Source organism: Rattus norvegicus, chromosome 8 (genome assembly GCF_021556685.1).
Source record: "Rattus norvegicus strain SHRSP/BbbUtx chromosome 8, alternate assembly SHRSP_T2T, whole genome shotgun sequence".
NCBI lineage: Eukaryota > Metazoa > Chordata > Mammalia > Rodentia > Muridae > Rattus > Rattus norvegicus.
Window position 1 is genome coordinate 44645868 of NC_141541.1, and position 17438 is coordinate 44663305.

The window sequence follows — 17438 nt, forward strand, 5'->3', positions numbered from 1 at the left end:
TAATTTGATGTTTTGTAGGCTTGTTGGTTTTTTTTTCTGTTTTTCTTTTTTTTTTTTTTTTTTTTTTTTTTTTGGCCTTTTTTTTTTTTTTTTTTTTTTTTTTTTATTAACTTGAGTATTTCTTATATACATTTCGAGTGTTATTCCCTTTCCCGGTTTCCGGGCAAACATCCCCCTCCCCCCTCCCCTTCCTTATGGGTGTTCCCCTCCCAACCCTCCCACCATTGCCGCCCTCCCCCCATAGACTAGTTCACTGGGGGTTCAGTCTTAGCAGGACCCAGGGCTTCCCCTTCCACTGGTGCTCTTACTAGGATATTCATTGCTACCTATGGGGTCAGAGTCCAGGGTCAGTCCATGTATAGTCTTTAGGTAGTGGCTTAGTCCCTGGAAGCTCTGGTTGCTTGGCATTGTTGTACTTTTGGGGTCTCGAGCCCCTTCAAGCTCTTCCAGTTCTTTCTCTGATTCCTTCAATAGGGGACCTATTCTCAGTTCAGTGGTTTGCTGCTGGCATTCGCCTCTGTATTTGCTGTATTCTGGCTGTGTCTCTCAGGAGCGATCTACATCCGGCTCCTGTCGGTCTGCACTTCTTTGCTTCATCCATCTAGTCCAATTGGGTGGCTGTATATGTATGGGCCAAATGTGGGACAGGCTCTGAATGGGTGTTCCTTCAGTCTCTGTTTTAATCTTTGCCTCTCCCTTCCCTGCCAAGGGTATTCTTTTTCCTCATTTAAAGAAGGAGTGAAGCATTCACATTTTGATCATCCGTCTTGAGTTTCGTTTGTTCTAGGGATCTAGGGTAATTCAAGCATTTGGGCTAATAGCCACTTATCAATGAGTGCATACCATGTATGTCTTTCTGTGATTGGGTTAGTTCACTCAGGATGATATTTTCCAGTTCCAACCATTTGCCTACGAATTTCATAAACTCGTTGTTTTTGATAGCTGAGTAGTATTCCATTGTGTAGATGTACCACATTTTCTGTATCCATTCCTCTGTTGAAGGGCATCTGGGTTCTTTCCATTTTCTGGCTATTATAAATAAGGCTGCGATGAACATAGTGGAGCACGTGTCTCTTTTATATGTTGAGGCATCTTTTGGGTATATGCCCAAGAGAGGTATAGCTGGATCCTCAGGCAGTTCAATGTCCAATTTTCTGAGGAACCTCCAGACTGATTTCCAGAATGGTTTTACCAGTCTGCAATCCCACCAACAATGGAGGAGTGTTCCTCTTTCTCCACATCCTCGCCAGCATCTGCTGTCACCTGAGTTTTTGATCTTAGCCATTCTCACTTTTTTGGCCTTTTCAATTCTCTCTATATCTGTTATCCTTAGGTTTAGACTTAAGTTGTGTCCTGAAATTCATGGATATTTGGATTCAATATATTGTAAATGTTTATCTGAGATGGATTTTTTGTGCTTTCTTGGGTGACCTCCTTGACCCCAACTCTTCAATTTATTATCCTGATGGATAATGAGACATGGTCAGGAATGGTGACCTCTTGCCATAAAGTATAGTAAATAGGGAGGTGAACTTGTGTGTCAAGTATCAGTAGTCTCCTGGATGGGTTTCTTTCCTGGTTGGCCAAATACAACAGTTTCTAAAGCCCAGGATTCATGTTCCCTGGGATTCCTACGATGATGCAATCAGACATGATAGAGAAAGACCAGAATACACATGAGGGAACTTGATTTATATAATAGAGAGAACATTTGTAAGTTAGGTTAGAAAATATCTGATCAGACTGTGATCTCAAAGAATGTATTATTTAATGAAAAACTATTTTGTGTTATAGCATTGCCAGGGCACAGACATTTATACAAGAGCCGTTTGCTTGCTGTAACATGGACTTGATTACTGTATGGCTCACCTACCACACACCTTTATTGCAAAGGTAAAAAGTGCACTTAGGTCCAGAGCAGATCAAGGCAGGACTTGAAAGCAAATGAAGATAACTAAGGCAATGGAAAGTCTTTGATTTGAAGGATATTTAAGAAAGTGTTCAGAGGGACCAAGAATGCCCTTCGTCTGGGAGGTCAGTGAATAGGAAGCACACTTGGGAGCTTTACTTGACGTCAGCATCTGAGTCCAGTAACTTCACTGGTAAAATTAATGTCTGTAATTTTGTGTTGTAAAACAGCACATTGGCTCTGCAGCTTTTGGCAAGGTCCATGGACAGAGAGATCACACCAGCTGGGAACAATCTGACAAGAAATCAGGTTTCCTTTAGTCACCTGAGAGGTCCTCAAGGAGAGAGGAATGGATGGGTAGCACCCTAATAGAAGGCTTTAGGATCTCATTTAGTGCTACTCTAGATGCCTTCAATATAGATGCAGAAAAAGAAAAACTAAATGACTTCAGAGGAATTAGCTTAATTTTGATCATGACTATTTCACATTGGCAGTTTGTACTTGATTCGTCTTTTTAAATTCAAAACAAGAGCCTAGGGTGTAAATTCGAGGTAGCATTACAGTCACAGTATGTTTACACCACCTGTATGGCACCCGGCATCTCACCCCACGTGGCTGGAGATTCTACTTTTCAATGCATCACCAGAGAAAATTTCCAATTAACCATGCCAGGGAGGCCCTGATCAGTGTGTATGTTCTGTTCATCTCCACAACAACCCAATTCAGCAGAAAGCCCTCCATTTTACAGGTGAAGAAATCACAGCTCAGAACCATTGATCACCAGATCCCTCAGTCTCACTGGCTGTCAGTTAGACCCACATCCTTCTCTGTGAAGGGAAGCATTGGGCCTGATGTGGGCTGTGCAAGGTGACTCTCCTGAGATGATCAATGCTCTTCTTGAACCTGGGAGAACTGAAGACAAGATGAGCACACAGACTCCTGGGATAGATTCTGTCTCTGGGTCCTAGTGTGGGACACAGTATCCCTTGCCATGTGCCTCTACTCATGTGAGGAGTCTGTTCCCATGTGTCAGCTTCTATGGCAGTGGGTCTCAACACTCCTAGTGCTGCAACTCTTTAATACAGCTCTTCATGCTGTGGTGACCCCAACCATAAAATTTTCATTGCTACTTCATACTTGATATTGCTGTTCTTATAAGTCATAATATGCAAGGTATCTTATATGCAACGTATCTGATATGCTGTCAATGTGAGAGGTTGTGCCTCACAGGCTGAGAAACATTGCTTTATATAATTTTTTTAAAAGAAAGCCTTTATATAAGGAGGACCTGGAGTAGTCATAATGGCAGAGACACGGAGAAGTGGTAACAAGTGTCAGCAGGCTCAAGGCTGCTTGCCTTAATGACAACAGAGTTTTCTTGCTAAAGGCACAATCTGAAATCACTGTCCCCAGCACATTTCTTACCTCAATTTTCCCCCTTACAATGTCTGTCTGCTTGTACATGTCTGTCCAGGAAGCTAGTCCCTGTAGTCTCTGAAAAAGGCAGAATGCTAAAGACAGGAATGGTTTCCCTCTTTCGGACCACCGTCACTTGTATAGAAATAAGTTCAAATCCCCCGTGGGTAACTGTGTGTCTCTCACATAGTGTATGAGAATTGAAATATCATCTGTTTGAGTTGAGAAAAACCAACTCCCACTTCAGATTTAGAGCTGACCAACATTTACATTCAGGAGAATGAAGAAGGTGGACAGGCCTAGAGACCCAGATCCCCTCCTTGCCTGGGATAATCCCACCTACAGTAGAGTTCAGCTTCACCTAGCAGGTGTTATCAGAAAAATCTGACCTTAAGATTCTGAAATCCACAATAAGCACAAACCCTAGTGTTGTTAGGTGGCCGATTTGGGGGATTTCTCCAGGGTATAATCATTCTGGCCTCTTCTCTTCCCTTGGATGCACTCTGTTCTCTCTTGTCTGTTGGTCCTAAAAGGACTTGGGTCAAGTCAAGGACTTCTAGGGGAGGAGCTTTTGTTGTGGGAGTGAGCATGGATCAAGAATGTAACCCCATTCTGACTGGGCAACTAATCTCCAGAAAAATCTTCTGCAGGCAAAGAACTGGGTCCTGTGATAGACTACACTGTTTAACAGTGTGATCTGGTTCCTTTCTCTACAAGAAACACTTGGGTGTTGACTATAATTTCTTAACCTTCTTTTCTATGTCACTTCTCAGAAGGGGCACTTTGCTCTAACTCCTCCATGGGACCTACCCTTCATTGTGGCTGGAGGACCCTATGGTGGTGCAGCTCTGAGCTGGGAGTGGGAACACTCAGACTTACCTGGAAAAGTCTATATTCACAGCTGATCTAGATGTGAGGAACAGGTGCTTTTAAAGAAGCACGTGAAAGTATTTCCTGCAGGAGAGACCTCTGTGGATGGAAAGACACACAGGACAGGGAAAAGCCTGTTTATTTGCTGCCATCACATCCTACCAGTTTGTCTATGCGGCGAGGCTTTGCCTCACCTTGGTACCAACAGCATGTCTTAAATGAAGCTTTTGCTGCTCTCTATAGTGGTACCGATGTCAAAATGTTACTGAGAACCATGCAGAGGCCGGATTCAGGTTGTATTAAAGTAGGCCATAGTTTCAGTGTTTCCTGCAAGGTACCATGGGACAGTAGTAACACAAGTCTGCATGCACCTCGACAGTTTTCACTAGAGTCTTCTAAGTCATTTTATAAAATTTTATAGTGAGTTCATGGAAGAACAGGCACAAACCTAGACATGAACACACACGCACACACACACACACACACACACACACACACACACACACACACTTTACTGACATGGTGCATATTCTTTGTACACCAAAATAAGGTGAGCATTAATGAAAATATACTAGTAATTGAATAAATGGAGGAAGGTGTGGGGAAATGGTGGCTTAGAGTTACTTAAAAGGTCATATGCAGCCTCTCCTTTTGTTGGAGGTTATCCTTCAAGTACAATTGGGGTTCGTTTTTTTCTTTTGCCATAGCACACAGGACTAGGGTGGAAAGTAGGGTTTTCAGCAGGTTGGCAAGTACTGTAACACTGAATGAAATCCTAAGGCTGGAACACTATTAATGTTCTAGAAAATTACAGGCCAAGCTGGATGAAGACACCTAGCTGACAATGTGGACATCTCAAGACATGTACTGGACAATGACAGAAATGTCTGAAGACTTGAAATGTTTGGGAATCACAGAGAGAATGGAAGGCCCCTGAGATTACACTTTACACTAAGGACAGTTTGTTCAGAAAGGGATGACATGAAATTTTGTTTCCTGTTACAGAAGTCAGTTGAATTTATCCAAGGTATTGTATGCCAATGGTAGCATTAACAGGACAAAGCCCATATGGTCTTGAAGTCTTATAAATTATGAGTATGTGTAGCAAGACCCAGGTCCTTACATAGTAACTGAGGACCTCAAATACAGTAACAATGTTATAGTGTGGCGGATGTCTAGTTACCACTAGCTTCTGTTTTGATACAGATGACACTTTCTGTGGCATGGTTAGCTCATAATGAATGACTAGAGGACCTATGTTTGAGAATAAACAAACACTACATTGCTTCTGTAACTGCTGAGCTTTAAAGCCCTGGTGTGACAGCAACTGTTTGTGGACATTCTGGATTATTACTTCTGTATTTTTACGTTTTGAGTAACTCAGACTCTGAGTAAATCAGTTCAATTCCATAAATTGGAAATCAGTCACCTGGAAAAAATACTTGTTACAACAGGGACCTAGATTTGTCATGGAAAAAAGGCAGATTTTACTGGCCCACCTAGGTTCTGGGTTTGCACAGGCTTGCTATCCAAATGAAACATGTGCTCACAGCTGTAGGCTGCATTCACTATTTTTGCTCTTAGGTTCCTCCCTAAACATCTTAGATTAAGATAATTTTCTTGCTGTCTATCAAAAGAATTCATTATGTGCAGCTGGCCTACAGGAAGATAGTTTCCATTCTGTATTTTATAAAATGTGCATAGTAGATATGGTCATCACTGATACTAGGTGAAGGATCTGCTCTAATATGGAAACTAAGTGATGCTGGAATAACATCCTGAATCCTCAATGACAGAGGGCCCTGTATGGATTCCTGGTAGCCTAACACATTGAGCCTGCACAGCTCAGTAAGGTAAATGTGAATACACATTTCCTGAGATCTTTCTATTTAATTGGAGGTGACCTTGTCCACCTAAGAGAGCACATGCTCTCAAAATACAAAAGCATCCTGCAGGAGCTGTGGTCTTGCCTCACAGGTTAGAGCATCTGCTGCTCTCTCAGAAGAAGCACATGGTTCCTAACAATCATCTACAACAGGGGATGTGATTTCTTCTTTTGGACTATGAGGGAATTTCACCCAGGACAAGCCACAGACATTCAGTAGAGAAAAAGACCCATTGACATAAATGAGCATTCTATGCCTAATCCGCAACAATAACAACACAGCATATGTATGGTCTAGGACAACAGCATTTATCAAAACCTATTTCCCAAGATGATTTTGAAGGTCATTATCTGTGTGGATATATTGACCGCGTACTACAAGAAAGCATGAAGCACATGGTTCTCCATTATGATTACTTCTATATTTCTTTGGAATCATTGTCAATTTTTCTGCAGCTCTACAACTATGAGTGTATATTAGTCAATATGTGGTACACAGGATCAATGATGAATGTGTGTTGTAGACTATTATATACTAAGATTAGCAGAACACATGACCGCATGGATAAAGAATGGCAGTGATCACATCATAAAATGTGCATCCAAGAAAAGAACACATTATCCAGCCAATATACGCTATCACACTTAGTACCCCTTGGTGACTTTGAATTCACTGTTTAGGCCAGAAACTCTGGACCATGCAGAATCCATCTCTAGCCGTCAGTTTTAAGAGCACAGGAGGGGACAGAACACTTGAATAAGCAAGATGGTTTCAAGAGTCAAGACTTACAAATCAAATTTTATTCATAAGGAATGCAATTTAAAACAAAAAAGGATTAAAATGAATATTAATATAAATATTTAAAAGTATTTTGAAATGTGAAAAATATTAACAAGAACATATAACTATGAAATAACAAAAAGAAAACTTCATTTAAAATCATAACAAAAATATTTCTAAACAGCATATTCTTAGTGAACATTTTGAAGCACAGTTACATTGCTGTTTCTCCTCTAGCAGGCAAAATGGCATTGCAGTCCCCAAGTCTTCTCTCAAGTGGTGTTATCCTAAAAAGAAAGGGAGTAATACCTCAATCAGTCCGGCTGGCTTAGTGAAAGATAAATTTAGGGTTTCTTAGCAATTAATAAATTAACTGTGAGGGATATTATTCATCCAAAATATGTTGTTACTATTCAGGATGGTAGTCAGCAGGGCACTCCTGAGAAAGCAACCCATTCTTCAGGATGCTCCCTTCCTGCTGTGTGTCCCATTCCCACTCTCTTGAACTTTCTGAGACCAGGGAGAGGAAGGCAGTTATTCAGACACTGATTTGTTGGAGACCTGCATGCCAGCTGTCAGGTTTCTGCCTTGTACCACCTCAGCTCTATTGGATGTCACCATTGATGTGTTATCTGATAACATTGCTGGTGTGTCTGTGGGCAGGGCAAAGTCTACAGCAACCCTGACAGTAATGTGGGCTGCCCATCTGGGACTCAGACTTAAACCAGTGCAAACCAAGAACAGGGCAATGGGAAGAGACCTCATTGGGTTACAGGAAGAAATGTGAAGGCCATGTGTCACCAAGATTAAAGACAATGACAAGGATTAATTTGCCATTTGCACTCAGTAATTATCACTGAAAGGTGCTTCCCAACTTGGAGGTCACATGACCAAAAAATGTCATTTATCACAGGACCAAAACTTGTTCAAAGTGCTACATAGCATCCATTCTATCACTGGGGCAGGAAATATTATGATATCAATTGTCTGTCACCATTTCTAGACTGCAGCTTCAAAAAGAGCAGCAAAGCATACTTGTTAATCATTCAGTTTCTGAAAAGTGCTGGACTTCCGTGAATACTTGTGCATAGACAGAGCAATGAACAGTTCAATTGCATGAGGTGGTTGGCTTGTTGGGAGTGTAAATTAGTAAGGTGGTAGGGGAAAGCAAACAGGTATAAAATTAGCAAATGGAATGAGATGTTGTTAAGCTGACACAGCTGCTTGTCCCTACCAGATGTTGCTGGGTCTGGAGGTTGCTCTTCTTCTCCTGTTCATCCTTATTGTTCTTGTGCAAGTCAATCAAATATTTCTGTACCAGCGGTGCACAATCTAGATGTTCTGCTTTGCTTGCCTTCTTGAATGGGAACAACTTCTTCTGCACAAATATCTTGTCCATATGGATCCGGCTGGACAGGTAGCTGGAAACACACTCTGCATAGTTAGATCCTGCAGCTTCTTCCTCCCATTTCTACCCACAAACTTGCCCTGGACCCAGATACCAGTGAAAACTTCATATAGTACCTCTCTATGCACACAAGGCTGCTGCACAAACATCAAGCAGCCAATTCAGGGAAGAATAAATTGATTCTGTGACCCAAGTACCGATAAGTACCCAAGTACCATGTCTCTCCAAAACAACAGGGGATCTACATCTATCCATGGAAAGAAAAGGCATGGGGGCAACATTAATAAATAGTGGGCAAATACCCTCAAAGGAGGTCAGTAGAATTAAGGGAATGTCATGTTATCCAGTTGGTCCACACATTGAGTTTTGTTAAACCTGGTGTGACCCCAGAGGCCCAGTTCAGCCTATTAGCCATTTGGTGAGCTGAATCAGTACTGGTCTACCTAGAGCCTTCTGAAGATGCCTAGACACTCTGGGTATGAGTAACAGTCTCCTGTGGACCTAAAAACTGAGTCCAAAAGACCCAGGGCACCGTGATGTTTAAAGAGCACAAGACATGAAACAGAGCTGCAGACCTCCAATCAGAACAAAGGAAGGCAGGTGTGGGCAAAGCACAGTTAATGGCCTTTCTGACCATTGCTCACCGATAGAAGTTAATCTCCTTCTGGAGCTCCTGAAATTTCTCACAATGCTCGATGTTCCTCATCTCTAAGTTGTGCAGTAATGACATGACCTCCCTTTCCTTTATCTTCAATTTTTCATAAAATGGATTTGACCTGATGTAGCGGCTGGCCCTAGGAGAGTAAAACCCAATGAACATCTGCGTTTAGGAATATATGAACTCAGGCTGGGGCTTCTAGTACCCCAGTCCTGGGAGGACAATTTCTGAGTTCTACATATTGGGAGCTTCTTCAGCTTCAGAAACCTGTTATTCTGGGCCCAGGACCCCATAAGCTCGGCATCGAGATAAACGGTTCCCAGGTTCCCTTTCTTCACTAAGAAGGGCTGGATCTGCAGTCAAGCTAGTTATGCTAACAAGGGCCTAGGCCACAGCTCTCCCACATCCAGGACCTAGAAAACTGTGATTTCAATTTTCCTGTTTTGACAATAGGAATTCTACATCCTGAATAATTAATATTGTAGAGGCACACAATTCACACAATTATGGAGTTGAGACCATAAATCGCCACAAAATTATAATCTGCCCAAATGGCACAAATATACAGACAAATGTGACCACATTGGCAAAGCAGTTTGCCGTTGAAAGAGGGACTCCCAAAACAAAGCACTCACATCACCATGAAATTGTTATACATGAATATACTCAGGAAAAAACATAGACCCCTAGATTCCAAGTGTGGGGGGAAATATAAACATAAAAAATTGTGCATATGCATGTAGGTGTGTACACACAGAGACACAGAAACTGGGACACAGCCACAGGAAAAGAAAAGTAAACAGTAAGAGAATGAAAAAGGGAGCGAAATATGCAAAAGGAGAACACAATCAGAATCAGAAAAAATGCATGCCACATTATTGGCTCAGAGGTAAACAAAAAAGAAGGAAAAGCCCTGTGTCTCTGGCCATCTAGTCAAACATTGAGATGAACAATTTGGGATCTGTCACCTCAGGCTACTGCAACAAGAGTCCTCACTCAGTCACCTTCCTAGCACACACCCAAACTCACAGCACCTAGAACCTTGCAAAGCTACCACCTGTCAAGGGCTTTCCAAATGCACACTGGGAACTCATGCTCCAGTAACGTTATCCCTGAATCCTCACTAAGGCCACAAGTTCAGATTTTCAGCTGGAGGCAGCAGATGAGACCATTTCCCATCTCACTCCTGACCAAGGGTCAGGTTCTGAATCTCCTCTATATCAGAAATGAGGTTTAGGACGAGTATTTTGGGAGGCACAGCTTTCTAGACCCCTACACCTTAATAGAATAAGATGTAGGTGACACTGCAGGTCCATGAGTGACACAAGGCAGTTTGGAGCAATGCATACCTGTTGTTCCTGTATCTCTCTGTCACGTAAGTCAGGAGATCTCTTAGCTCATTTCTCTCCTCAGTAGCTGACTGCAGCTGTCTAATCAGTCTCTGCTCTTCTGTGTTCTCCGTGTTGGCCTCCTTGTTGATTACCACAGGGCCAGGGGATGATGTCAGTCTCCCATCCTCTGTAGGTAGGAGAACACAAGTGAACATTTTTGGGGAAACTGATGAGTGTGCATAGACCATGGCAAGCCCCAAACAGGAGGAGAACATGTGTAGAACACAGTGTCACCACAAAGAGTTTGTTGTTGCCTAAGAGACCTCCTCAGTGGAAGTCAACTCTCCCAGCACTCTATAGAGACCAAGAGATGTCAGATGCCGGGTGTTCCCTATGCCTGCTGACCCATGCTCCATGTACCACAGAGATGGCTTCTACGGGATTGTTATCAACTTAACAGGGTACAACTTTCTTTCAGGACCCTCACCGCTGTACTTTCCGAAGTCAGATGATAAATTCAACCTCCAAAAGACTTGAGTGATTGGAGATACTCAGATGTCCTGCACTGATACTCTAGGCCACACCATTTGGAATTTAAAAGCATTGGGGGGGATGTCATGGTCAACGGACTTCTCAATTCCCCTAACTGAAACACCAAAGCCACAGAAGTGCCAATTGGTTACAGGCTGAATCTTGGTCTACCTGCTACAAATAGTTTTTGTACTGTAAAAAATGTTTGTAACACACAAACTCTAATTTATAATGCTAAGGATGTCCCATCTCTGCCAATTAGAAAAAGTCAGAGGAGTTCTAAGAACATAAGGCCAGAAGCATAATTCTCTCCCTGATAGGAAAGACAGAGATCTACTTTATTTAAAGAAGCAATGAGAGTGAAGTAGATTGATGCCCTGTCTAAATTCAATAAAGTTGGACACTCAGTGTCTCCTGATCGGTTATTATATCAATGTAACGTATCATATGCATGTTAAAAGTGAAGGCCAGAAGTTCACAGAATAATAGCATTGGCCTTACCATATCCTCCCTTTGGGGATGGGCAAACTAATGTTCTGAAATCCTTGACTTTTAGGAATTGTGATCTTCATGGAAATTCAATTCCTTTGCAGATACTCCAGTTGTTCTGGCCTATTGCTAGACAGGTCAGCATAAGCCTATTCTCCCTCTGACAGAAAGCTCAGCATACAATTCACAGAACTTACTCAGCATTCCCCAGGCCAGCTTTCGTTGTCCACCATTTATTTTTGATGAAAGGCGAGATTCCCTCACTCCAGTCTGTCCAAAATCGGCATTCACTCTCCCAAAATTCTTGCGAAGCCGGGAAAACATGTCTTCCTGTGTATCTGCCAGGCAGGGACTGAGAAAAAGTAGGGCACTGGTGGTTTCTACAACACTGGTGACATCACAGAGGATGCCAAGAACTCTCTAGGACACAATAGAATGTCCAAGAAGGGACCGCTGATGTCATGGTGAACAGACATTGCCTCCCTGCTAATAATCTCCCTGTACAGTGCATAAGCTGAGGTGCCCTTTCCTGGAGACCTTCCCAGGGCATAGCCACTGAGCAACTCCTGCTTGCAAGACCAAATTTTCTTCAAGGCTTGATTATAAAAACCTGAGTAATTCCTATGTATTTTAATGAAATTTCCCTCTAAATGCTGCCCAAAAATATCTCATCTTAAGTCAAATTATCCTTACTCATCAACATCAGCCATTAAAACTTCCTGAGAAATAATACCAGTTTGAATAAGCAGTCAGAAGGTACTCCTGTCTCCTCATGTACACGTGCTTGAAATCACATCAAGAAATAGCCTGTAGGTTAGGTTGCAACATGGGTGTGTGTTATGGGAACACTCATGAAGCCTTGTCCTTAGCTTAGCATTCGACAGTTGCCACAAAATTCCTTAGGAGAAAGAGTTGAAATCATTATCTTGTTAGGAACAGTGTGGAGTCCAATTGCCAAAGGAAAGTGAAATGTAGGAGCCACCAATGGAGGCACCCTCATGCTGCTTGGGGGTTCTCCTCTTTTTACAAATGTCACCAAAGGAGCATTGCTCACAGGCCTCTGTAAGCTCTACCATGAGATTCTGTCTGACAGTTTGTGTCTTAGGCCTTTCACAGGGCATGCACTATCTTCTCTAAATTTAACCCCATTCTTCTAGTTTTGAGACCCAACTGGTGATTATCTCTTAACCCATATGCCCTGTTTTGGTCCATATCACTTCCCTATCATGTCTATTCTGAAGCTCCAGCTTCAGCTTTCCTCACCCTGTGTTCCTCTGTAAGCCTGGAGTTCTGCCCACATACTTTCTGCAGCATATCTTGGCCTTCAGATCTTTATTCTGTGCAATCGGCAGTTAGACAACACCTAAGAGATCTCTCAGTTTGTGTTGAGCTGGTGAGAAGGACAAACATCTACAAAATAACAAACTTGATGATGGACCGTAGAAATGACAAGACAGTAATCCTGCCAGCACTTAGCTCTCTGCCAGTAAAGAACTAACAATTGAAAGTTGACACACCTTAGTACAAAGGGAGCTCACCTCATCATTTCCCCTTTTACACCAAAAAAAAAAATAACTTTATCTTTAACACTGATCAGCTAGATAAAATTAGAAAATTTATAGGATGCATCAGATAAGAATGACTGTCACAACATTTAGTCCATTTGTATTTGGCAAAATTGGAGAAGGTACTTCATGAACTAAATTATATTAGTGTAAAATTTTGTACCTGAATCATTTTCTCTCACTTTTTAAGCTTTTGTATTCTCTATTTATCATAGCTTGCACTTATTAGCCAAAACAACACTCCTGAAATGAAAAACAATTTTGTTAATTTTAAATAATTTAAGGGTTTATGTCCTTCATCTTTATAATTTTACACCTCTTTTGTGGACATATTGCCATTATTTATCTTTTTTCAACTTCCACAAGTAGATTATTTTTTCTCTGATATGGAGAAGGATGCAAGGGTGGACTTCAGATATGAGGTGATGGTGGATATCAACAGAGTTGAGCTGCATGATGCGAAATTCACAGAGAACAAAAAAGGAGTTTAAAAAAACTAAAATGAGCACAGTGGGGATGAAGAAATGAATGCTTAGCATGGAAATGTTCGGCAGTGGACTCTGCATTTGTGGCGTGGGCTGGGTTTGGGTGGGGTTCTGGAGTAGTCAGAATGTTGTCTGTTCTGGTCCTTCCAGGGAAACTCGTCCCTCATCACTCATCCCTCCTCTGCCTCCACCTCCACCTCCAACTGCCATAACTGCCTCCTACTACAGCAGCAGCTTCTGGGCATCTGCCTTTCTGCTCAAGCAGAAGTGCTCGGGGGTGATCCAAGATTTGAAAAGTCCAGGGGAGCAGTCAGGCCATGCACACTCTGTTGTCAAACCCGTAGGGGCTCAGGATTTATGGTGCCAGAGCGGTTGTGGCGGGCATTTTGATGCTGCAGTGGGTTGTCTGTCGAGCCCCTCATTCTGGACCTCCCATGTCCACCCTGGTCCTGTCAGGTACCTAGTTGTCACATTCCTGTGTGACGGTGAACTCGTTTTTTTTTCTGAGTCTCACGACAAGAAAAGGTTAAGAGTAAACTCTCTAATCATCTCCATCTGAGACCTGAGGCGGAGAAATGTTGCCTGAAGAAACAGGAAATTCAGAGCTAATAGCTTCCAATTCTAAAGAAATGACAGAAATTGTTGGCTACCGTGACAGACAGTCAGCAAATTTTTCCATGTCATTGTGTCATCCACCCTCAGTTGAACAGGTCAGGGGCTCTGACAACAATCCTTTGAAGTAGGTCACTTGAAGGACTATCCTCTTTTTTTTCTGCAAAGTCTGGGACAATAGACTTCCCCATCATCCACTTCTCCACAGTCTGGACAACTTTCTGGCAGCAGTCGAGGTAAGTGTGTGTTATTTCACCCCATGGCCACTTGAAGGGAACTCCAGTTAGGGTTCTTTAGTTCCCATCATCTTCTTCAGACAGACTGGGGACACTCCCAGGAGTTGAGGTCTCTCCCACTGTGAAAAGCCTTTAACTATTTGGACATCAGAAATGGCAGATTCTTCAGAGCTCTAAAGGATTTGAGAACCACCTTTTTATGTAAAGTTTATCTTAGTGGACAAACGTGGCTTTTTTTCAAGGGATTTACTTTCTCTGTACCTTTGAATCCATATAAAAGAAGCTAAATGAAGCTCATTTCTGTACCAACTGAACTAGTACCTAACATCAGTAGAACACTGATTATTTATAGTTGGATAGTACTATTTGCATTCCTTAATTATCCATGGCAGTGTACAGTAGTAATTTTATACAATTAGCATTATACACCACATTGTGAATAAGATGCAGATACTTATATCTGAAACAAGATTTCAATCATTTATGCAAATACAATTTTAAATTCGAAATCCATGACATCCTGAAATATTTGAGACTTGGTGTTGCTTTCTAGTACAAAAAGAGATTGAATAACCTATGCTTTTTTATCATTTTAGCCCCTTTCTCCTCCTTCCCAAAACTTCTAGATAGGAGAGAAAAGGGTTGAGGAGGGAAAGAGAAAATAAGTAAGACATCCCTGATTCTAATCTCCTTTACCATTTCCTCACTGACCATGACCAGTAAAAACTTGGAACCAACCCACTAAATGACAATAAAAATCTATGACCCACTGCAGACAAATAATCAGCTACCCATCCTTCTTTTGAGAATGAGGGTGTCATGTTCTCTAAAGTTGTATCCCTATGAGTGTGGGGTGACAACAAGTTTTGGGGACCTTACAATAATTGGGATATTTTCCAAATCCTGTGAGATCTTGCAGTTTCATATGCTTCCAAGTCCTGAATGTGGAGGGATTAACTGAAGTCCTGGCTACATTAACAATTGAAAATACAAACACACATTCATACAATTTGAGGAAGGTCACACAATATGTACCTCTTGAAGTTTGCTCAAAACAATTGTTCAGTGACTTTTTTATTTAGCTTCAGGTATCTTCTTAGTTACAGGCAGAAACGAGACAGAATGTTTGCTAAAATAATGTTAATAGCTTCTAAGCCAGTCACGAATAGAGTTCCTGCAATCCTTTGAAGTCTCATTAGAGAGGCTCTATTTTGCACACTACTCACAATTCCTATGTCTCCCGTGTAGCAAACTAAAATGGACTGTTATGATCTGCTTACATATTTCAAAAGTTTTCCCAAACCAAAGTATTCCACCCTCCTCCAAAAAACAAGAGATTCCTCACAAAAACAAGTCCACTCCCTCTGGTACCAGTTTATATATCAGTCACATTTCTGTTACTTCAAAAAAATACCATGACCAAAAGCATGTCAAGGAATACAGTGTTTCACGTTGTGGTAGCCCACCCCCAACTACAAAATTATTTCATTGTTAAGTCATAAATGTAAGGTTACTACTCTTTTGAATGGTAATGTAAATATCCTGTATAAAGTATGTCTCCTATGTGATTGCCCCAGGAAGTAGTTGCAACCAACTGGTTGAAAACTGCACCTTATGTGTGGAGGTGGTGGTTGTGGGTTTTTTGTTTACTTTTGTTTGTTACTTTGGCCTCTTTGTCAAAACCGAGATGCTGATGAGAACATACACCAATATCTGCATCCTTTATTATCTTCCTTTAGACATTGTGTTTGTTCTCATTGTATCAATAGGCTGGGTTTCTTTTTTACTATTCCCCAAAATGAACTAGAATTTATTAAAGATGATGCGTCCTGCAGTGTTTTACTGTCTTACTATTTGCCAGTGTCTGACAGCCCTTCATTTATGCTTTCCTTGGTTGAGATCTTTTTTTTCATTCCCATGAAGCCCTGCATCACAATTAGGACAGGATGGATTTAAACTTGCAGACGATTCTGGTAGGAATTCGATAAAAAATATCAGTCACATTGATTCATGAAAACGAGAGGTGTCTTCATTTTCTGCTTTCTTCAGTTTTTTCTTCTTTTTCTTAATGTGTTCTTTGTAGCAAGTCTTCAGTTCCTTAGATTTATTACAAAATTTTTAAGGCTATTCTGAATGGGTTTCTTTTCTTGGTATGTTTGTTGATATTTATTGTTGGTATACAGGAATTTTATTGACTTTAATGTGATTTTAGTGAGTGGGTCTATGAGCTGTAGGAGTTTTCTAGTGGAAACATCATGCTTTTTATATATGGATCATATCACCTGCAAATCAGAAAATTCTGACTGCTTTCCTTCATATGGACATGGCCTTTCCATCTTTCTATATTCTGTTTTGGATAAGACTTCACATACTACTTGGATTAGATGAAAAGTTTGAACACCTGTGACTTATTACTTATCTTAGGGAAATGCATTAAGATATTCTCCAGTCAGGATGCTGTTGGCCTTGTATATTGCCATTATATTGTTAAGGTATATCTTCTCCATATCCCAGATTCACCAGGACTGTTTCATGTATCACTGTGAGATTTTGCCAAAGAAATTGTCTGCCTCTAGTCAATGATCATGTGTTTCTTGTTCTTGGTTTCATGTGGTGTATTGTTTATTCATTTGTATTTGTTGAAATATTCTTGCCCCTCTGTAGTCAAGCCATCTTGATCATGGTACCTGATATGTTTGGTATATGTCTGAATTTTATTTGCCTGTATTTTATTGAGAAATTTTTCAGTTAAGTATTCCTTCCAATCTTTGTTTTATAGGCTGTGAAGTGACACCATGTCCAAGGGAACTTATAGAAGAAAGAGTATATTGTTGCTTACAGTTTCAAGGATTCTGAGTTATGACTATTATGCTGAGGTACATGGCAGCAGGTAGGTCACCATGTTTCTAGAGAACTAGCTGAGAGCTTACATCTTATCTGCAAGTTGGAGACAGAGAAAGTGAGAGTTAAGTATAAATGGTATTGGATTTGGAAACCTCAAAGCCCAATCCCAAAATACTCCTCCAACCAATACATATCTTATAATACTTCCCACACATTTCCTCTAACAAGAAACCAAACATGCATACATGTGAGTTTATGTGGGCCATTATCATTCAATTCACCATATCCTACTCACAATTTTCCATAGGATCTTAAAACATATCAAAATAAAAATGCATTTCCCACACCTTCAAAAATCCTTGTAGTCTTTCACAGTCTACACAGTTCATCCAAAGAGCTTCATAAAACTCCACGCAGT

The 17438-nt window shown here is 41.1% G+C and overlaps 1 protein-coding gene across 1 annotated transcript in view; it reads right to left on the bottom strand.

The window, feature by feature from the left end:
• The window catches only part of LOC134480136 (disks large homolog 5-like), a 323827-nt gene that overhangs the window by 284973 nt on the left and 21416 nt on the right, over nt 1-17438 (bottom strand). Inside the window, 1 exon segment of the mRNA NM_001430180.1 lies at nt 10277-10445. Within this exon segment, the coding sequence (NP_001417109.1) occupies nt 10277-10445 (169 nt within the window).